Source organism: Trachypithecus francoisi, unplaced genomic scaffold (assembly GCF_009764315.1).
Source record: "Trachypithecus francoisi isolate TF-2019V2 unplaced genomic scaffold, Tfra_2.0 Contig01474, whole genome shotgun sequence".
In the NCBI taxonomy this organism is placed as follows: Eukaryota; Metazoa; Chordata; class Mammalia; order Primates; family Cercopithecidae; genus Trachypithecus; species Trachypithecus francoisi.
The window spans coordinates 4,753,102-4,775,765 of NW_022681435.1; the positions used below are offsets into that span (position 1 = coordinate 4,753,102).

The 22,664-nt window shown below is 43.5% G+C and overlaps 1 protein-coding gene across 23 annotated transcripts in view; it reads left to right on the top strand.

Annotated features, from left to right (window-relative positions):
- The window catches only part of ZNF532 (zinc finger protein 532), a 129,365-nt gene that overhangs the window by 99,943 nt on the left and 6,758 nt on the right, over nucleotides 1-22,664 (top strand). For 15 of the 23 annotated variants that reach the window (XM_033238757.1, XM_033238761.1, XM_033238770.1 and 12 more), the window contains one exon: nucleotides 22,204-22,316. In XM_033238757.1, the coding sequence (XP_033094648.1) occupies nucleotides 22,204-22,316 (113 nt within the window). The remainder of the gene's footprint in view (nucleotides 1-22,203; nucleotides 22,317-22,664) is intronic. The other 8 variants (XM_033238803.1, XM_033238796.1, XM_033238781.1 and 5 more) reach the window with 2 other exon arrangements.

Below are 22,664 nucleotides of genomic sequence, written 5' to 3' on the forward strand. Positions count from 1 at the left end.
AATTCTACATACAGAAAGCAGTAAAAAACTGATCAGGCCGGGCGCGGTGGCTCAAGCCTGTAATCCCAGCACTTTGGGAGGCCGAGGCGGGCGGATCACAAGGTCAGGAGATCGAGACCATCCTGGCTAACACGGTGAAACCCCGTCTCTACTAAAAAATACAAAAAACTAGCTGGGCGAGGTGGCGGGCGCCTGTAGTCCCAGCTACTCGGGAGGCTGAGGCAGGAGAATGGCGTGAACCTGGGAGGCGGAGCTTGCAGTAAGCTGAGATCCGGCCACTGCACTCCAGCTTGGGTGACAGAGCGAGACTCCGTCTCAAAAAAAAAAAAAAAACAAAAAAACAAAAACTGATCAGTTTCTCTTTTTGAAGTTTTTTCTCAAATGCTTATGTATTGTCTAATTTTTATTGCGCTTTCTAAAGTTGGTATTACTGTTTTGTTATGGCCAGATTTTAGCTGTCCTTGTAAATAGTGAAGTCTTTGAGGGCAAGTTGTGTATCCATTTTATTATTACAGTCTTCTATGGTTTACGGCATTGTGCCTTGCAGAGTATCTCTGGGGTCACTGATTGAAGCAGTTCTCTTTGAATTGTTACTTGCACATATGGGAAGGGGGTTTGTGTTAGTCACAGATACACACAAGTTCCAGTCTAGGTTCAGGTACCTAACTAGCTTTCTAACCACAGAAATCCCCCTTGTAACTTCCTCCTTCCCCTTTGTAATTAATCTTGTGGGAAGATGCTTTGACACTATGCATAGAACCTGTTTCTCATCATTTTTTCACTCACTAATCTGAACATCCATTCTTTATTCTTGCCTGCAACAGTACTTAATGTTGACTTTCTACTTCCATCACTTCTTCTGCATTTATTAGTTGGAACTCCACTGCAAAGATGAGCTCAGTTTTATATTTACAGCTGTATGCATTTATGAATGTTTATTTTATCCAATGGGTTGGAGTCCATTGCTGTCATTATTATTATTATTATTATTATTATTTTTTTTTTTTTGCTTAAATGGTCCTACATGTGGCCATTGGGAATTGCTTTCAGTTGGCCCCTGTGTCTTCTGGACAAGCATCCTTTCTGAGGACTTTCTGGTGTCATAGTATGTTCCTGGTTCATCTTTTATTTTCCCTGCCCTAGCCCTGCAGTCAACCATTTCTTCTGGGAGCCTGGATCTTTTTCTAGCGAATGATAGCAAACATATTTTAAAGAGGTTCTATATCTGTATTTTGATCATCACTTAGCATGGGAAACTGTAATTGGGGAAATGGTAGGTAGAAGAAAGTAATAAGCTTCAAAGTGGCTCCTCAGTTATTTAGTGTGACGTAGTGATGTATTTGGCTATTAATGGATTTTTATCAGATGCTTTGAGTTAAAATTAGAATGCACCAAAGCTTGTAAAATATATTCAAATATTGGAAGGTATATTTAATAGAGACATTTTGTAGAATGTGAAGAAAGAGGACAAGCATAGGTCATTGTTTTCAGGAAAGTTATGTTTATATTTGGCCAAGAGAAGGCAAAGCTGTTTAATTCCTGCTTTGCTTTCTCCAATGAAAATGGAATCAGGGCCAGGTGCAGTGGCTCACGCCTGTAATCCCAGCACTTTGGGAGGCTGAGGCAGGCAGATCACGAGGTCAGGAGATCGAGACCATCCTGCCCAACATGGTGAAACCCCATCTCTACTAAAAATACAAAAATTAGCTGGGCATGGTGGCGGGTGCCTGTAATCCCAGCTACTCAGGTGGCTGAGGCAGGAGAATCGCTTGAACCCAGGAGGCAGAGGTTGCAGTGAGCCGAGATTGTGCCACTGCACTCCAGCCTGGGCGACAAGAACAAAACTGCACCTCAAAAAGAAAAAAGAAAAACAAAAGAAAATGGAATCAATGTGATTAAGGGGGAATTGATGTCCCAGAATGACAGCAAGCCTCTAAGAAATGGTTTAGCCAATATAAATAAGTTTGCTTTTCCATCTGTATCTGTCTGTCTGTCTTATATGTTTGTATGTCTCTCTCTTTCTGTCTCTCTGTCTCTACGACAGGGTCTCTGTTGCCCAAGCTGGAGTACAGTGGTATGGTCATGGTTCACTGCAGCCTCGACCTCCCTGGCTCAAGTAATCCTCCTGCCTCAGCTTCCCAGGTAGCTGGGACCACAGGCATGGCACCACTGTACTTGGCTAATTTGTTTTTTTAATTTTTTTTTTTTTTTTTGAGACGGAGTTTCGCTCTTGTTGCCCGGGCTAGAGTGCAATGGCACCATCTCAGCTCGCTGCAACCTCTACCTCCTGGATTCAAGCCTCATTCTCCTGCCTCAGCATCCCAGTAGCTGGGATTACAGGCACACACTGCCATGCCCAGCTAATTTTTGTATTTTTAGTAGAAACGGGGTTTCACCATGTTGGCCAGCCTGTTATTGAACTCCTGACCTCGTGATCCACCTGCCTTGGCCTCCCAAAAGTGCTGGGATTACAGGCATGAGCCACTCCACTTGGCCTTTTGTATTTTTAGTAGTGATGGGGTTTTGCCATGTTTGTTGACCAGACGTGTTTCGAACCCCCGACCTCAGGCGATCCACCTGCCTTGGCCTCCCAAAGTGCTGGCGTGAGCCATTGTGCCCGGCCTGCTTGGCTGATTTGAAAATTTTTTTGTGTGGAGATGAAGTCTTCTGATGCCCAGGCTGGTCTTGAACTCCTGAGCTCAAGCGATCCTCTCATCTTGGCCTCCCAAAGTGTTAGGATTACAGGTGTGAGCCATTGCACTGGGCCACTTTTCCATCTTTACATGGGGTGAAAGAAGATTGTAAATATATGCAGGTCGTGGAGAATGAGCTGTGGCCAGATATCCTGCTTGTGTGAAAGGAGAAGGTTGCGTAGATTCTGAAGATTTCGGATAAAGTCTGTCTGAACTTACTGAGCACAGCCATTTCAGAGAACAGATGGTGAAGTAGCTGGTTCTTGCCTGAGCACTGGGGAAAAGAACTAGGCGAAGACTAAAAACATGTGATTGCAGATAAATCTCCTTTTCTTTACAGAGGGACCAGTTGGTAGGTGGAATAACCCTCTGGACAGAAACTGGGTTTCAGCAAAACTGTTGACAGATTCTGTCTGTTTTGATACTGTACAGTGTAGTACAAGAGGGCCTGGATGAAATATTGCATGGATAGCTGGCTCATGGCTCACTGCCTTGTTGGAGAGAAAGCCTCCATCTCGGATCAGATTTTCCTCAGTCTTTCTATCAATGACTTGATTATAGGAAGAGAAGCTAGGAGGGATTTTACAAGGCAGATCTTGAATGCAGAGCTTTTCACTTAACAACAAAAAATTAAAGTAGATAGATATTATGTGAGATAGATATGGCTTAGCTAAGTTCTATGAAAAAGTATTCTGTCTTTATTTGACTATCTTGCTACAACCCATCCTTTTTTGTGGCTGCTGAGGTAGCATTCATACCAAGGAAAGCTAACACCCTTCCTTTGACTTGGCACCATAATCTAGCTAGCGGTTCCCCAAATTGGAGTGTGCATCAGAATTAACTGGAGGGCTTGTTCAGCTAGTTGCTGGCCTCCACCCCACAGCTTCTGATTCAGCAGGTCTGGGATGGAACCCAGTCATTTGCATTTCTAACAAGCCCCAGCTGATGCTGATGCTGCTCATCTTGGGACCATACTTTGCGAACTACCGGCTTAGTCTGTGTGGCAGTACAATCCCCCAGAGTCCATTGATTTATCCAATAAAAGTTCATTTCTTGCACATACGGAGTTTGCTATGCAGAGTTTGCATTTCTCCGGGGCGGTCATCCCTTCCACCGGTAACTCAGTGATCAAGGCTGTTTCTTTCAGCCCCATTGTCTCAATGTAGGTTTACTGAAAAACAGACTGGAGAGTCATGCCTAGTCTTTACACGCTGGTCATTCTGGATGTGATGCACAACACATGTCACTGGCCAGAATGAACTATGTGAGCAGCCCCAAATATATTCCCCTGTGTACCGCAAAGGGGAGGGAATGACAGATACTATTTGCCACCTGCAGTAAGGTGACCACAGTGAATCTAAACGGTGGGAAGGGTTCCATTGCGCCAATTTAAGATGGATGCTGACAACTAGCAGAGGAGGGTAAGCAGAATGCTGAGAGTCTAGAAACAGTGGCAGGAGGAAGAGAGAAGTTGGGGTGAAAGGGAGCTTTGATAGCTGTCTTCAGATAGATGTCCTCGGTGTGAGGACCAGCATGTGAGAATTCCAGACCAGCTGGGGTCATGTGTGAGTGAAATGTCTGCCTACCTGTTGCTGGAAGTATTCAGGTAGTGGCCAAATGCTCACTTGTGAAAGAATGGAATAGAATGGATTCTAGGGTTGACTGGGCATGGTGGTTCACGCCTGTAATCCCAGCACTTTTGGGAGGCTGAGGTGGGTGTATCATTTGAGGTCAGGAGTTCGAGACCAAAATGGCCAATATGGTGAAACCCCACCTCATGACCCCACCTCATGATGGCAGGCATCTGTGTAGTCCCAGCTACTCGGGAGGCTGAGGCAGGAGAATTGTTTGAACTCAGGAGGTATAGGTTGCAGTGAGCCGAGATTGCACCACTGCACTCCAGCCTGAATGACAGAGCGAGACTGCTTCTAAAGAAAAAAAAAATGGATTCGAGGGCCAATGTGACCTTTCTCCTCGGACACTGGAATGAAAGGAAACTACCAGTGGTAATCCATGTAGTAGCCATTGCTGGTGTGAGGTGGATATTTTAAACCAGTCACAGTCTAAAAGTCATTCCATGGACTAACCAAGTCTCTGTAGAAAGCATTTGGTTTTACAGTTAATCTAATTTGTGGATCAAAACAGAACTTCTGGGAAGAAGTCCTTGTCCGCAGGAAGGCTCCAGGGGGAGCAGTGAGCCTGACTCGGTGGCTGCACACGAGAATCACCTGGAGAGCCTCCGGCCCAGCACACTTGTGCTCCCTAGACCAGCTAATTGGCATCACCAGGGATGGGACCCTGGCCCTGGCATTCTTAAAGCTTCCAGGTGATTCCGGGGTTGCGGCAGGGCCGGGAGCACTCATAGCACCTGGGATCTGCCACGCACCTGTCTTTGCTGCTGACGCTCATTGCTGCGGCCCTCACTGTGTGGCTGCTGTAGCACTGACACACCTTTGCTGAGTTTATGTTTTGGGGAAGGTTGATCTCAAGTGTATTTGTTTAAAGACTCCACCCAACGTTCACTCTTGGTTTAAAGACTCCACCCAACGTTCACTCTTGGTGGTGAAGGCAGGGGGCACAACTCTCTGGACGTTAGAGATTACAGCATTAGTAAGTAGAGGAAGAGCTGGGCCGTAAGTCTGTTGGATATAATTTAAAGCCTGATTATAAATGATTTTAGGATGTCTTAATGTGGTTTGGTGATCTGGAATACCTGCTATGATGCAGCCTTTTCCATTCTGAGATTCACTTTCAGTTCGCTCAGAGATGTAGGTGAAAGACAGCAGTGGCAGGGAAGGAAAGTGGGAGAATGAAAGGATCAGAGTGTGGAGAGATGAGCAGGCCACTGAGGCAGGTGTGCTGTTGTTACTTTTGAAAAGAATTGCAAGGCAATCAGCTTGGATTTCCCAGTTTGGGACCACCATGCTTAGTCAGATTCACTGTGGAGCTTCGCAGAGACTCTCACTTGCACAGTGTTGAAAAGAAAAGTATGTGTGTGTATGTGTATATATGTATATAATTTTTTTAAGTGCCCACCTGGCCGGGTGCAGTGGTTCACGCCTGTAATCCTAACACTTTCAGAGGCTGAGGCAGGGGGATTGCTAGAGCCTGGGGCTTGAGGCTGCAGTGAGCTGTAGTTCTGTCACTGCACTCCAGTGTGGGCAACAGAGTGAGACCCTGTCTCCAAAAAAAAAAAAAAGAAAAATTTTTAGAAGTGCTCACCCACGCAACCTGGAACCGAGCCGTGCGTATGAAATGTGTGGTAGGGCATAATTTCCCCCCTTAATCTCCCTGAAACTTCTTTAGAGAACTTTGTGAAATAAAGAAAACATTAATCTCCATGTTTCTGTCTTCCTGCTGTACTGTGGTGATGGCCATTAGTTAAGGGGATAAAAATACTGAAATACTCTCTAGTTTGCATAGTTCATTGCCAGATGGTTTCATTTTCATTCTTTCTGTTAGAGTTCACCCTGTTGTCATTAGGCATGCCTTACTACAAAGTCTCTTATTTAATCTAAATGTAGAGAGAGAATAGATTTTTATCCTTCTAAAACTCATCTTTTAGCTATGTCGACTTTGACTTCCTGCCAAAATCCTGTTACCCTAGCAACAGGTACGATGAAAAAAAAGTTTCTCCTATCTTTTTTGGCTTAGGAGAAGTATCTTTAAATCAGTTGCATGTTCTCTTCTCTCTGGTTAACTGTTACAGAATGATGGCTTCTCACTTGATTCTGCATTTGTGTCACGTGATTAAAAGGCACATAAGTTAGAGTTTGTATATTCATGCTAGAAATGTACATCACTGCTGGCTTTATGAAACTTATTTTGCATCAGTTTTGGCCACTGGAATAGATATTTTGTTTGTGTGTGTGTGTGTGTATTTTTTTTTTTTTTTTTTTTTGAGACGGAATCTGGCTCTGTCCCCCAGGCTGGAGTGCAGTGGCTGGATCTCAGCTCACCGCAAGCTCTGCCTCCTGGGTTTATGCCATTCTCCTGCCTCAGCCTCCCGAGTAGCTGGGACTACAGGCGCCTGCCACCTCGCCCGGCTAGTTTTTGGTATTTTTTAGTAGAGACGGGGTTTCACCATGTTAGCCAGGATGGTCTCGATCTCCTGACATCGTGATCCGCCCGTCTCGGCCTCCCAAAGTGCTGGGATTACAGGCTTGAGCCACCGCGCCCGGCCTTTTTTTTTTCTTTTTGAGACAGAGTCTCGCTCTGTCACCCAGGCTGGAATGCAGTGGCGTGATCATACCTCATTGCAACCTCACACTCTGGGTCATGAGCAGTCTGCCAACCTCAGCCTCCTGAGTAGCAGGGACTACAGGTGACCACCACTGTGCCCAGCTAATTTTTATTGATTTTCAATTTTTTGTAGGGAGTTGGGGGCAGAGGGAGTTGTCCATCTTTGTTGCCCAGACTGGTCTCAAACTCCTGGCCTCAAGTGATCCTCCAGCCTCAGCCTCCCAAAGTGCCAGGATTACAGATGTGAGCCATCACACCTGGCCTATACTTTTATTATATTCTAAATATTTTTCTTATGTATAATTATATATATCTTATATATATTTCTTATACTATATAAATCTATAATTCTTTTTAGTACTAATTTTATTTTTATTACAATTTATATTTTATTTATTTGATATTTTATTAATATGGTTTACTATATGTAGTTTTCTAAAGTCCTTCACTTGATTTAATAAAAACTTTTTTTAATGTAAGGCTATAAATATGTTGTAAAAAGAATGTTGAAAATATTTGGTTCAGAGCATATTAAAATACATATTGAACTACTGGTGATTTTGGTAGCTCGTGGCTAAATTAGAAGGTGCGCTGTTGAGGATGCTGGGGCTAACCCTGTCTGAGGGATTTATCCTACTTACTATCTCATTGCAGCAGGCTCCTGAGGGGAGACAGTTACGAATCTCGCTTTCAGGTGAGGAAATGAAGCCTGAGAAAGGTTCAGTAACTTACCCCGGGGTTCTGCAGCCTGGCAGAAGCAGATTTCTAGCCCAGACTCCGCAGTTTGCACAGCATGAAAGCTGACATTTCAAAAGCTGCTTAATTTTAGTCTCCTTGAATCTTTCAGTATAGATGTGGGACAGTTAGCAAATATGACCTTCCATCCAGTTTTTATTTCTGCTTTTGATGTAGACATTTTCATTTAGGTGTTCAATCTTGGTTAAAATTGGTTATGCCATCGTTAACTGGACATATGTGTGTAGTTCTGGAAGACTGAGTGTCGTGGTTTTACATTCCTTAGCTGGAGTCTGATGCTTTACTGGAATTACTTGCAGTTGCTGTTAACAGCACCATGGTGTTGTTAATTAATTGGGCAAATCTTCCTGCAGAATTATGAAATGTTTTAGAATGGCTTGAATTTAGCAGTTGCCTGGGATATATCTGGGGGCTGCACGGATTGTAGCAGGGCCTAAGCGTCATGAGGGAGGGACAGAGCCTCTTCCTGCAGAGTCTCGAAAATCTGGAGAAATGCACCAGAGAGAGGCCCCTTTTTGACTCCGGGAGTTATCTTAAAGCAGAGGCTCTCAAGGGAGAGAGCACAATTAGAATCAGGTTTTTTTTTTGAGTCTGGTTGTGGGGGTTTGTGATGTGGAGAAGTGGGTAGGACCTGGGTAGGAATGAAGTCTATTTTTAAATTTCTCTAGATAATTGTGTTACCTTCACACTCACATACGTTCCCTCCTACTCTCCTACCCTCTCTCTTCTCCTTGAGAAGTTCTGCTGTAAAGGGATTAAGCTGAGAGATAAGCTATTTAGGGGATTTTGCCCTTAACGCTGGAGAGTTTATAAAAGCTGCCTAACAGGAAGATGAGGTTGGAGAATAATTTCAGTTTAGGTGTTACGTATTTTTAAGCATAGCTAGAAAAACCATGAATTTTTACTTTGGTTATTATCTTTAATTTAAAATGTTTATCTTAAAAAGACTGGCCTTGGTGTTTATAATTTGTTTCTAAATTATATTTTACAACTATTATGTGTTTTAGCAAACCTGTTTATTTTTGGATCTTGAACAAGCATCTGGAAAGCCCCAAGCTTGTCCCAGTACCAGGCAATTTTCACTTGAACTGAAACAAACTGAAAGATACAAAGAAGGAACCGTAAGGTTTGCCTCTTAAACGGAAAGAAAATGAAATGGCGAGCGACCAGTTTCCATTTCTAAAATCTACTGATTATTTTTCCATCAGGGACAGAAAAATAAATCCTTTCAAGACAGACTAACACATTGTTTTGAAAATGTGACACAAATAAGACTGTAAAATATTAGTCCACATCTTGTATATAGCCAGAAGAGGTGTTTTTCTTTTTTTTTTTTTTTTTTTCAGGTTCTTATGAAGATGTGCTCTTTAGTGTGACATGTTGGTGCCCGGTCAGATGTCTGTCTGTCGGAGGCATTTTTCTGTAAACTCACCCGAGGTTGCTATAAACAAGGTTGAAGGGCTATAAATGTGTATTTATGTATGTCCCGTTATGTGGTCTGAGGAAAAAGCTGTGGCTTTACTAACCCTTTTTATTGTTATGGTGTGCACCTTTTCTCTTGACACTGCATGAGAGTATATTAATGTACATCCCATTGGATATTAAGTATAAAAACCCCACATCGAAGGATGTGCAATGAGATTATTAACACAAAGTAATAGTAAGGCAAAGGTGTTGAGTCCAGTAATCAGGTCAGTGGGCTTCTTTATGAAAGTCTGCTAGGATTTAGGGACTGGTGGTCCCAGTGGAGGGTCCCCAACAGAACCCATTGTCAGATAACAAAGCTTTCCCTGATAGACCCTACACAGCTGCCAGAACATCTCTTGGAAGTGTGACTGTCATAGGCGGCCTTGGAGCCCTCCATGATCTTACCCTGCCTCCTTTTCCACCCCTCCTCCCCCGGACCCCTCCCGATGCTTGTTCCAGCCATGCAGAGCTGCTTGCAGTTTCCTGACGCATGCCACATTCTTCCTTGTCTTTGTTACTTTCTGTTCCTTTTGCCTGGACATGCCTTTCCTTGCCGCATTGCCTGCCTGTGAGCTAGTTGTGGCCAGCAGGTCTCTCCATCCCCACTCTGCCCGCTGTGCACCCTTCCGCGCACCTGTGGCTGCCTCCACCATACCTTTTTTTCTGCCGTTGTTCAACAGATTATAATCTCCTCAAGGGCATGGAGAGCCTGGCAATTTAGAGTCAGAGCTCAGTAAAAACCGTGGAAGGAATTAATCGAAATGCACGGCATTTGGTCTCCCATGGCCTGCTGGGTTGCTGAGGCTGCTTCAGAGCTCAGTTTGGCTGAGGACTGGCTGTAGCTACTTACTCTCACCACTTTTTATTACTGTAGGTTTGCACCTTCTACCTTGCTGCACGGCAGTTGCAAGCCTTTGGCCAGAATTGCTGGCTGAAGGGGAGTGGTTCAGTGCAGGCTCATTAAACATGTGTTAGAAAAAATCATTTACAGCACTTGAGCTGTGGATACCAAGCTGTATCTTTGCGCATGAAGTACAGCACATATGGTACTCGTCTCTGAAAAGTCAGTACCCTACAAGGCATGCAGGCAATAACGGGTTAGAACATGGTGCTTAAGAACACCACAGTGACTAAGATGTTTACAGATACTTCAGACATTTGTAGTTCATTGCCTACAGGGCTGCTGTTATTTTAGAGGCCAAGGAAGATATTTCCTCCCCAAGCTTTTCCTGTTTATCTCTAAGGGGCCCAGAAGGTAGAGGCTCCCTTGACACTGGGCTGGTGCTGTTGCTGAGACAGGAAAAATAGGAGACTTGGTGCCTGTCTCTGTGTGCTTTGGGAGAATATACCAGGACTTCCTGGCCAAAAATGTTTTGGATTAAAAACATTCCCATAGGCAGAGACTAAGCTCCCTCACTGTCACAGGCAAGCACTTTCCTTCCAGCTCGGCTTCCAGTGCCCATGGCTGCAGCGAGTCTAGCTCCTCGCCCTTCTCTTCCTTTTGGCTTGGAGATTGGGTTCTGCTGTCTCACTGTGGTGCTCCCATTATCTGGAAGCTTACTGATGGCAAAGCCTTGGCTTCTTGCAGACCCAGGCCAGTGCCTTCCTGAACCTTCTCCCTTGTCCTCTCTCAACCTGAAGTCCCTTCTTGGGACCCAGGGTTCCCTCCCTGTCCCTGGAATCCGTGGCAGGCAGAACATAGATATAGATCCCTTGGGGTGGCGGGGCAGGGAGGAGTTTTGTATCTCTCATGCCTTGAAGAACCCAGATTTGCGCCTGATATTAGGTGACTTCATTGAATCAGTGCTGAAAAAGAGTGCTTTGTCTCTGTTGCATTGGTCCAGTGTTGTGATTCTACTGCAGTGCCTGGTGAGGCTGTTACGGACTTGGCCTAGAATGCAATTGTCATTTGTAATTTCTTTAGGAAAATGTGTTCCTTAATCCAATTGGCAAACCAGATTTTCAGATTTTAAGAATTTAGGACATGATTCCGTCTGTAAATTGACATTACCTTGAAACCCAAAACAACTAGAAAATAATTTAGCCACAGGTGGGGACATCAAAGGAAATAAGAGGCCATTCCCGGGCATGGTTGAATTGAATAAGGACTTGTAAGATAGACAGCACCAGAAGGTAACGGAGAGGTAGGAGATGCTCGCTCGCTTTAGTTTTAAGTTGGGAAAACTTCAGACCCAGAGGGACTGCAGGACTTTTTGCAGAGCACTTTAGCCCTTGTGCCTGAGCCTCAGGGTGTGGGCTTTTCTGCAGCCACTCTGAGTTGTGAGTGAGAACACACTCTTACTGCTTGGCAGGAGGAGAGCTGGGATCTAGGGTGAGACCAGCACAGAGGAAATTTCTGTCCAGTCCGCCAAATCCAGTAAGTCCACATTAATATATAGTTGGAAGGGTGGTTCAGGGAGGAAGACGAGCTCCACTCTCATACCCTTTCTTCATGTGTCCTCAAAACCAGTCATTGCAGCACCACAATCAACACCGACATGGAGCACAGAGGAGCATCTTCATGGCTGCCCGGCAGCTTGGGCTCTCTCCTGGGTACACAGCACCTTCCTGGGACACTCCAAGGGGTCACTTGTGCACCGCCCTTTTTCTATTACACCTTCAGATATGATGGTTGATTATACGTATTGGTGGGACCTTATTAAAGTGGTCATTCAGGCAGTTGTAAAGTCTCTATATGATCTGGGGCTAGGACTGTGGAGAAAGTGACCTGTCATCATTAGATCTGTTAGCTGTTTTGACACTTGTGTTTGCTTGTTTACTTTCTAATGTTGTTAACACATTTTTTATTGATCTGATAAAAACAGCAATTATCTTTAAAAGGAATGGTTGGTTTCTTTTGTCTTTTGATTTGTGGAAATAAATACTAGAAAGAGTCTGTGTAGGTCTTCAAGCGGTAATTTTTATTATGTAGCAATATTTGTCCTCCCCTCTGTCACCAAGATGGAGTCTCGCTTTGTCGCCCCGTCTGGAGGGCAGTGGCACGCTCTCAGCTCACTGCAGCCTCCCACTCTGGGTTCAAGCGATTCTCCTGCCTCAGCCTCCTGAGTAACTGGGATTACAGGCGCATGCCACCACTCCTGGCTGATTTATTTTGTGTCTTTAGTAGAGATGGGGTTTCTTTTTATTATTATTATTATTAATTTATTTGTTTATTTATTTTGAGATGGAGTCTCGCTCTGTTGCCCAGGCTGGGTGCAGTGGCATGATCTCTACTCACTGCAAGCTCCGCCTCCTGGGTTCACGCCATTCTCCTGCCTCAGCCTCCCGAGTAGTTGGGACTACAGGCACCTGCTACCACGCCCAGCTAATTTTTTTATAGTTTTAGTAGAGACGGGGTTTCACCATGTTAGCCAGGATGGTCTCCATCTCCTGACCTCGTGATCCGCCTGCCTTGGCCTCCCAAAGTGCTGGGATTACAGATGTGAGCCACCGCGCCCTGCCGAAATGGGGTTTCACTATGTTGTTCAGGCTGGTCTCAAACTCCTGACCTTGTGATCCACCTGCCTCAGCCTCCCAAAGTGCTGGGATTACAGGCGTGAGCCACTGCACCCAGCCATATTTGTTCTTTTATAAAATACTAGCTATTAAATGGGGAAAAAATCTTTCACAGTGACCTTTTTCTGTTCCAATTGCTTTGTGATTAAAAGGGCCAAAGGATTATTTAACTACTAGAAGAAAATATTCTGTGTATTCCTGCCAGTGGTCCCTTTTTGAAGACTGGATTGTCTTGAGAACAGGAATAATAAGAGAAATAACATGTCACCCATCTGTAGATGAACATCTTCGGAACCAGGGAGGCTTCAAAGATAGGACAGATGCCTGCAAGTAGAAGAAGGTGAATGAAGTTGAGCCAGATCCAGACAAATAGGGCAGCAAAGATTTTTTTCATAGTCAGGTGGTCTCTGGTGAATGTTTCAGAGTTTATGGCCATGGCAGTGCACGCCCCAAGGCACCTGTCAGCTCTCTTTCCTTTCCGGGGTGTCAATCATTGTGAAGGAGAGGCAGTAAAGATTGGGATTTATTTTGTCGCTTTTCTAATGACGATTAATGAAGAGGTACCCAGTGGATGGCACGAGGGCATTGACCCAAGAGTCTCCTGACAGAGAAGAGATGTGAGGTCTGTTTAGGGTCTGTAGTGAGAGCCCCAGACCTCTGCTGCACATCCCCACTGACCAGTGGAGGTGGACACAGAGGCCCGTGGCAGGCACGTACCCCTGGTAGCCCCACCGTGCCCTGGCAGGCATTTCTGGGTTTCATTGGCATGATGCTGGCAGCTTGTTAGAAAGTTTTAGGTAGCCTTCCTTCAGCACTTTCTTTTTTCCTCTGCCCGAGTGTCTGACATTGCTGTAAGCTCAAACTACGGTGCAACACGTCTCTCTCACATCTGCTCCGGATTTGGCCTTCTGTTCTTGTGCATTTGTTACTGTTCTGCGTCATTACTTTTTCAATTGTACAATGTCATCAGCAGAACAGACAGTCTCATAACCAGGAACTTCGGAGAGTTGGTTTTGTTTTTGTTGTTTTAAATAAGCATAGCGGTAAGCACACGTCGGTTTAACCCTCTTTATTTCAAAGTTGTCACCTCGGTAATCTAGGCGCATGACAGTGGTAGTGCTGGTTCTCAGAACCTGTTTAGAGCATGGCACATGAAAAACAAAACATTCTTTTCACTTTATAGTTATGACTGCTAGATTATCTACATAAATTCACATAAATTTGGTTCTGAATGATTGAGACTTGTCTCTGTCTTCTGTTGAATGTGAAACAGTGGTCTCAGTCAGGGATCAGCAAACTGCGTTTCATGGGCCCACCACCTGTTTTTGGAAATAATTTATGAGAACACAGTCACACCCATTCATATAATTATTATTGTCTCTTCTTGGTTTTAAACTACAAGGGCAGAGTTGAGTAGTTACAACAGAAACCTTATGGATTCTGGCCTAACATACTTGTCTGGCCATTTAGAGAAAAAGTTGTTGGACTGTTTACCTATCGCTTTGGTAGAGTTGAAGACTAGAGCTGGTGTTGGAAACTCCCTTGGTGAACATGCTAGTAGTGGTAGAATGAATCTTCTTTAGTGCAGTTTGGCATTTAAAGAGGCTTAACATTTTTCACAACCTTTATATTAGAAAGACTGCTTTCAATAATTTATACAAAGGAAATGATTACAGAAATTTGTATCTGTAGTTACTGAGAACTTGAAACAACTTGAATCATTAATAGAAGATAAACAATTCATGGTTCATTTGTGCAACAGAATACGATACACTTGTTAAGAATGCAGAACTAGCCGGGCATAGTGACTCACACCTTTAATTCCAGCACTTTGGGAGGCTGAGGTGGGTAGATCACCTGTGGTAAGGAGTTTGAGACCAGCCTGGGCAACATGGTGAAACCCCGCCTCTATTAAAAATACAAAAGTCATCCAAGTGTGGTGGTGCATGCCTGTAATCCCAGCTACTTGGGAGGCTGAGGCACGAGAATCACGTGAATCCCAGGGCAGAGGCTATGGTGAGCTGAGATTGCACTACTGCACTCCAGCCTGGGTGACAGAGACTCTGTCTCAAAGAACAACAAAGAAAACAAAACAGAACTGTCAACGTGTGTGGATATGTGTGTTTTACAAGTGAAAAAGAATCAGGTTAAAAGCCAACATGTATAATATAGATCAGTTTTATAAATATAAATACACGTCAGTGTGTATATTCAGAAAAGAATGGGAAGGCTGTGTCATTAGAAATTGACAGCGGTTATTTTGATGGGTGAGATTGGAAGCAATCTTTTCTCTTTTACATTGTGCAATAAGTATTTGTTACTTTGATAAAGAAATAAGAAAATGAAGGCCACAGTTATTTGAGTCTGAAGTCTAGATGCACCATACGTGCTTCACTTTGAAAATGGAAGCTGCTGGGCAGGAATTCCCTCAATAGCTGGGCCCCTTCATCACCCACCCACCCCTGACTTTAATAAGCATCACACCTGTCCCTGGATGACGCCTTGGCTCTGGCCACACAGGAAGAGCTGTTCTTCCTGTGTCTGAATCCCTCCCTGTCTCCCTGCTCATTCATTCATCTCTTGCCTCTATCCTCAGTCTCTTCATTTATTACAGACTCTTTTTTTATCAGTATTTAACACTGTCATGTCTCGCCCATCTTGCAGGAAATAAGCAGGGTTCCTGTGTCCAGCGCTTTATCCTAAATTCGTTACTCCGTGATTACTTTGTAGAACCTACTGATATTTTCCAGGTAGATAATTGTGTTCAGTTAATGTTTATTTATTCATTCCCACAATAAGTATTTACTGTTTTCTGTATGCTGAATGCCAGGGATGCAGAGATGAACAATTCATAGCTTCTGTTCTCAAGGAGCTTATGGCGGGGGGGGGAATGCCCCCAAACATCCCTTTAATAATTAAAAAACAACAAAACTTTGGTAGTAGGCTTTTTCTTTGAAGAAAGAGGCTTACTATAAGTTGGTGTTTTACCCACTAATTGAAACACATATATATATATTTTTTTTTTTTTTTTTTTTTTTTTTGGAGATGGTGTCTCACTTGCTCTGTCACCCAGGCTGGAGTGCAGTGGCGCTATCTCTGCTCACTGCAACCTCTGCTTCCCGAGTTCAAGTGATTCTTGTGCCTCAGCCTTCTGCGTAGCTGGGATTACAGGCATGTACCAGCATGCCTGGCTAATTTTTGTACTTTTAGTAGAGACAGGGTTTTGCCACGTTGGCCAGGCTAGTCTTGAACTCCTGACCTCAAGTGATGCGCCCGCCTTGGCTTCCCAAAGTGCTGGGATTACAGGCATGAGCCACTGCAACTGTCCAGAAAGATTTTTTTGTTACCTTAATAAGTCATTAGAGAAATGCAAATTAAAACCACAACAAAATATTACTGGCCACCCTGTAGAATGACTGAATTAAGTAAAGTGGCAATGCCAAATGCTAAAAGATGGCAGAACGGTGGGAGTTCCTCTCCACTGCTGGTGGGCGTGCAGGGAATAGCCGCTCTAGAAAACAGCTGGACAGTTTCCTATTTAACACATGACTTAGTAATCCTGCTCCTGAGTGTTTACCCGAGAGAAATCATATTCACAGACGAATGTTTATAGTAAACATTTGTAGTGGCTTTATTCATAATATCAAAAACTAGAAACAACCTAAATGGCTTTCTGTTGGCAAGTAAACACAGTGGGGCATATCCACACTGGAACACTACTCAGCAGAGAAAAGGAATGAATACCGATAGACCCAACAGCTTGGAGGAATTATACATGTATTATGCTGAGTGAAAGAAGCGAGACTCAAAGCTTCACGTGTACTGTATGGTTCCACTTATATGACAAATGGAGACAGCAAAACCAGAGATAGAAAGCAAATCCGTGGCTGCCAAGAGTGGGGCCGAGGGGGCGGGGTTGATTATAAAGGGGCATGTGGGAATTTTGGGGGATGACACAATTGTTCTATATCTTGACTGTGGTGGCAGTTATTCAAAGAACTCTACTTTTAAAAAAGTGATTTTATAAACTGTATCTCAAACCTCAATTTTTTTTTGCAGTAACAATTTTTTTGGATATGTGCTATATTCACATGGTTTAAAAATTTAAACAATATGAAGGAATATGGTGAGGTTTTAAGTTTTAAGTTTCTTATCTTGAAGTCTATTTAGCATATGTGCATGTATATTCTCATTCTTCTAACACAGAACACAGCTTCCGTCTATAATTTTGTATACCAGTACTTTCTCCACTTAGTAGTTATGGTTCTTTTCATATCAGTGCATCGAGATCTTCCCTCCATTTTTGTAGCAGCATGGCATCTTGTATGAGTGCATGCATGTATTTAGCCAGTTCTCCTTTGATGGACCCACTGTCCACGATGGTGCAGTGAATAACCTTGAACACAGTCACTTCCGCTATAACGCTTATGCTGAAAATATAAATTTATTCTAGTGCCACTGATCTATTAGAATAGTGGGAGCTTAACCTGAATTTCATGTTTGCTTATGTGTGATTTCATCCCTGAGAAATACTACATGACTACAGAATACTGTGGAGTTGTGTAGGAGCACACAAAACACACATACACACAACACACACATCCCCGATTTCACCAGCGCCTCCCTCTCACTGTGGGTCACAGCCATCCACAGCTGGTATTGCAAGCTTCCCTTCCACTAAGATTGCCCTCCTTCCCCCACTTCCCAGTAACTCACAAGCTGTAACCCTCTGACCTGCACAAGCTCACTGCAGGTCTTCTTCAAGGTAAAGTGCAGTGTTTTTTTGCATTTCTTTTTTTTTTTTTTTTTGAGACGGAGTCTCGCTCTGCCGCCCAGGCTGGAGTGCTGTGGCCAGATCTCAGCTCACTGCAAGCTCCGCCTCCCGGGTTCACGCCATTCTCCTGCCTCAGCCTCCTGAGTAGCTGGGACTACAGGTGCCCGCCACCTCGCCCGGCTAATTTTTTTTTTTTGTATTAGTAGAGACGGGGTTTCACCGTGTTAGCCAGGATGGTCTCGATCTCCTGACCTCGTGATCCGCCCGTCTCGGCCTCCCAAAGTGCTGGGATTACAGGCTTGAGCCACCGCGCCCAGCCGTTTTTTTGCATTTCTTAACCATTTGACGTAGTTAATATTTCATTTGATGTGTCACTGACAAAGTCTTGAGTGCTGTCTCTGTGACTCCATTTTTGCTAGAGACCCTGTTTTTATTGTTGAATTTTTGCATAGTGCGGTCATTTTTAGGAGCACAGATGTTGCCTTACAGCAGAAATGGGCTGTAGTAAGTGTGCCGGTCTCTTCATTAGAATAGATTGCCCGGTGGGAAGGGATCAGAGCTTTAAGCGTGAATTTTGGAGGGACTGCCTGCTGCTGTGCTATATTTAAATCACGTCATTGGCTTGGTTTTTCCTGTTTCATAAAAAGGTGTGATGATGGAGCTGGAGGGCATGTGTCAACAAGGGTTGAGGATAATCCTGTACCCTGCAGTCTTAAGCTTGTGGGAGTTTCTGGCTGCATGGTGGTCATTAAGGAGGCTCTTGCATGTTGGCGCAAGGCAGATGCCTCATGCAGGTAGGACTCCCAGGACAAGGTGAGATGTGGATGCCTCTCCAGATCTGGGTATGAAGTTATGACTTTTCTCCCTCTGACTTCCCCAAAGTCACCGGAAACAGATTCGTAAGCAGAGAAACAGAAAGGACCAGTTATGAGAATGGGAAGTTTCTGATTGTGAGGGAAGCCCTATGGCAAACCGAGACACGTCCACCAAGTGCCCTCCAGGAAGAACGGCTTGTCGAGGCAGGACCATCCCAAGCACAGAAGCAGCACGGGGTAGAGCACGCATAGCACCATCACTGGAGAAAAGGAGGCGGGTTAATGCTTGCTTCCCTGAAGCTGCGAAGGTGAAAGCCAAAAGTGAGAGAGGAGGAAGAAATTTTAGGAAGTGCACCCAAGTGTTTATTTTGATATTTTACTCTCAAAAAGTTTTATGTTAAAAACTTTGGGAACCCTGCCAGCTTATCAGTTTTGTCTTTGAAGAGTTCTATTTAAAAACAAAGTAACTTGGAACCGAGTAGGAAGACATGTTCCTTTTCTGATCTTACTTAACTGTTAAAAAGTCCACTCAAAGCCCTCAATCTCAGCTTATAGTACAGTAAAGCCAGGAGGAAGCAAACGGCCTCAAGTCTTAGAATGACGGTGGTGGGCTTTACACTGGAATGCCGTTTTCCCACTTTTTAAACTTCTAAAAGCAGAAGGAGCTAGTAATACTGAGGAATAGAAGTTAGGAAAAGAAATTGGGGAAAGCACCTTTGAATAAGTTTGTTTTTAAAATCTAACAGAGGAAGAAAGTCATTAGGTAATTGTGACCAGACAGGTTTGATCCAGAAACTGGTGTTTTAAACCTCATTTTCTTGTCACCAGTGAATTGGAAACCCTGCTCTTATTTTTGAATTGCAGAGTTCATTTCTGCATTTCTCATAAAGATGCTGAAACAGAAGGATGTCTCTCACACATTGATTCATCTTTTGAAAATAGCTACTGATTTGCTAAGCTGTTCTTCATTTCTTACCTTAGGGTTTTCTTATTGGCATTTCTGTATTAAAATTGTCTTGATGTTAATATTACTACACAAGAAGAAATATATTAAACCTGTCACCTTAATAGGAAATCTAATTTTCCTTTCTGTGGGGTCTCTTGCCCTATTGTATTGTTAGATACATTTTTCTTTATAATCTGTTTTGGTGAAGCAGTCTTGCTTTTAGAAAGATGTCTTGACTTTCCGTTGATTTTTTTTTTTTTTGAGATGGAGCCTTGCTGGAGTGCAAGCTGGAGTCCAGCCTTGCTGGACCCAGGCTGGAGTGCAAATGGCACAATCTTCTTGGCTCACTGCAACCTCTGCCTCCCGGGTTCAAGCAATTCTTCCTCCCTAGCCTCCTGGGTGGGGTAGCTGGGATTATAGGCACCCGCCATCACGCCTGGCTAACTTTTTTTTTTTTTTTTTTTTTTTTTTGAGACGAGACGAGAGTCTTGCTCTGTCTCTCAGGCTGGTTGGGGTACAATGGCCTGATCTTGGCTCACTAAAGCTCCACCCCCGGGATTCATGCCATTCTCCTGCCTCAGCCTCCTGAGTAACTGGGACTACAGGCACCCGCCACTATGCCTGGCTCATTTTTTGTATTTTTAGTAGAGACGGGGTTTCACCGTGTTAGCCAGGATGGTCTCGGGATGGTCTCGATCTCCTGACCTCGTGATCCGTCTGCCTCGCCCTCCCAAAGTGCTGGGATTATAGGCATGAGCCACTGCACCCGGCCCCAGTTGATTTTATATGTAGAAAATGTAAAAAGCATTAGATACTAGATTTTTAAATATCTTCATTGAAATACAGAACTATTGTTCATGACTTTAAAGCTTTAAAATAAAGGCTTGTTACCTCTTATTCACTCTTTGGCTGCATAAATGCTAATCCAAAAGGTTAGGGATTGCTCTTGGCTCATTTTGTGGAATCAAATCTTTAAGAATATTTTTGGGTGGCACCAGCTTCTTTGCTTTGTTCTCTCTCCTGTTGTATCCCCCAGAGATGAACAGCATTGGTATAACTTTTAACTTGGAGAAGAAATTTTCTCCTTTGGATTCAAGACGCTTTTGAATATCTACCAGACTGATTTGGTTTATTTAAAAGACAGTGTTTTTCTACTCTTTTTAAGTGGAAGTTGGATGCATAACTTGACTATTACAAGAGCATTTCCTGACCGGTGTGTCCCACGCTGCCTGTCCCCTTTGTTAATTGTCCCGGTGGTCTTGAAGCATCCTGGGAGGCAGGCACTGTTGCAAGCCCACCTCACAGGGGTGGGAGTGGACATTCATGCAGCTTGAGTGGCTTTCCCCAGGTCCTGTGATTCATGAGGCAGAGACCAGGTGCCAGCTCATCTTAGGTGCTGCCGGCCAGACTCAGCCACTCTGATTTGCCTGCTGATTTGAACGAGGACATGTTTGTCAAGCAGTTAATGAGAAAATGATTTTGAAAATTGTAATCAGTCTGGGCACAGTGGCTCACACCTGTAATCCCAGCACTTTGGGAGGCTGAGGCCAGCGGATCACTTCAGGCAGGAGTTCTCGAGACCAGCCTGGCCAACATGGTGAGACCTGGTCTCTACTAAAAATACAAAAATTAGCCGGCCGTGGTGGTGGGCGCTTTTAGCCCCAGCTACTTGGGAGGCTGAGGCATGAGAGTTCCTTGAACCCAGGAGGCGGAGGTTGCAGTGAGCCAAGATCACGCCACTGCACTCCAGCCTAGGCAACAGAATGAGACTCAGTCTCAAAAAAATGTAATCATTTCTTTATCATGTAGCTTGCAATCACTTCTTAATGTAGCTTGCAATCACAATGTTATCTCACATGAAAACTTCTTCCTACTTCAGTGTTTAATGAGTTTAGAGCCAGATTTTGTTCCATTCATGAGGCTTGACAGCTCTTTAATTTCCTTGTAATATGACATTGTTTAGTTCTAGACTGTTACGCATGTCATAACCAAAGAATTTGTTTTAAAGATAAGCCACTAATTTACCTCAAAGCTTCTGCGTGGAGATGCATTCAATTAACATATCTCAGCCTGAGTGGGAAACTTTTAAATATAAGAAAATTCGGCTTACCTACTTGACAGCATTTGCTGTCTGTCTCTCCCTCATCCGCTAAGTATACCAGCAGACAGCCTCCTTAAAATTGTTTCAAAGTTATGTGTTCTTGAGATGATCAAGTGATATTATTTAAAACAAAAATCCTTCTAGAAAACTTCCTTTATATAATGAATAATTACTTAGTCATTAAAGGGTAGCTAGAGATTTCATTTAACATGGCATACTAAATAAAACAGCATATTCCATCTACCACAAATTAGGTAGTGGCTTTACTTAGTATTTACTGATATGTTTTCATATATTTTCAGTAAAAGATTTATATAATGTTATTTCAAATACCTGGATGTTTGTGTTGAATCAAAAACCTGTGTTTTTGAGAGATAATTTTTTTTTACCCTTATGATAGTTGAACCCATCCTCCTAAAATTAGCCCCATCATGGTTACCTCAGCCTTGTCCTCATTTTTATTTTTATTATATATATTTTTAAAGTTTTCTGTTTTTGTTACTGTATTCCTAAATACAGGTTGAGTATCCCTGAACTGAAAGTTTGGGAACGCAAGTGTTTTGAATTTTAGATGTTTTTGGATCTCGGCATATTCAAATATACATAATATCTTGGGACTCTAATTGTGATATTTGTTCATGTTTCATATATACCTTATATACATAGCTTGAAGGTACTTTTATAAAATAATTTTAAATTTGTGCATGAGACAGTTCCAACTGTGACCCGTCACATGAGGTCAGGCATGACATTTTCCACGTGTAGTGTCATGTCAACACTCAGTTTTGGATTTTGGGACCTGTAATAATGATTTAAACTGTTACAAAAGAGTTCTTAATTGTTTGAATGCATCTGTTTTCATTCTCTTAAGTGACTTTCTCTCCTTCCTCCAGCAAATGAAGAAACACCCCTGCCGCCAGTGTGACAAGTCTTTCAGCTCGTCCCACAGCCTGTGCCGGCACAACCGGATCAAGCACAAAGGCATCAGGAAAGTGTACGCCTGCTCGTAAGTCCTGGTTTCTAACGGGACGCAGTCAGAAGACTCAGGAGGAACCTCTGGAAGGTTTTTAGTGTAGTACCATCAATTTGCTATGCTCCACATTTGCTAGATTACATTTCTATTATTGTTTTGGCATAGAGGTTTTGGATTGGGTTGTCACACTTAAATATGAAAATAAAAAGGAGCATTTTCTTGCATATCTCATGTACATTTTTTCTGAGACCATCTCACTCTGTTGCCTAGGTTGGAGTGCAGTGGTGCAATTTTGGCTTACTGCCACCTCTGCCTCCCAGGTTCAAGTGATTCCCCTGCATCAACCTCCTGAGTAGCTGGATTATAGGCACGTACCACCAC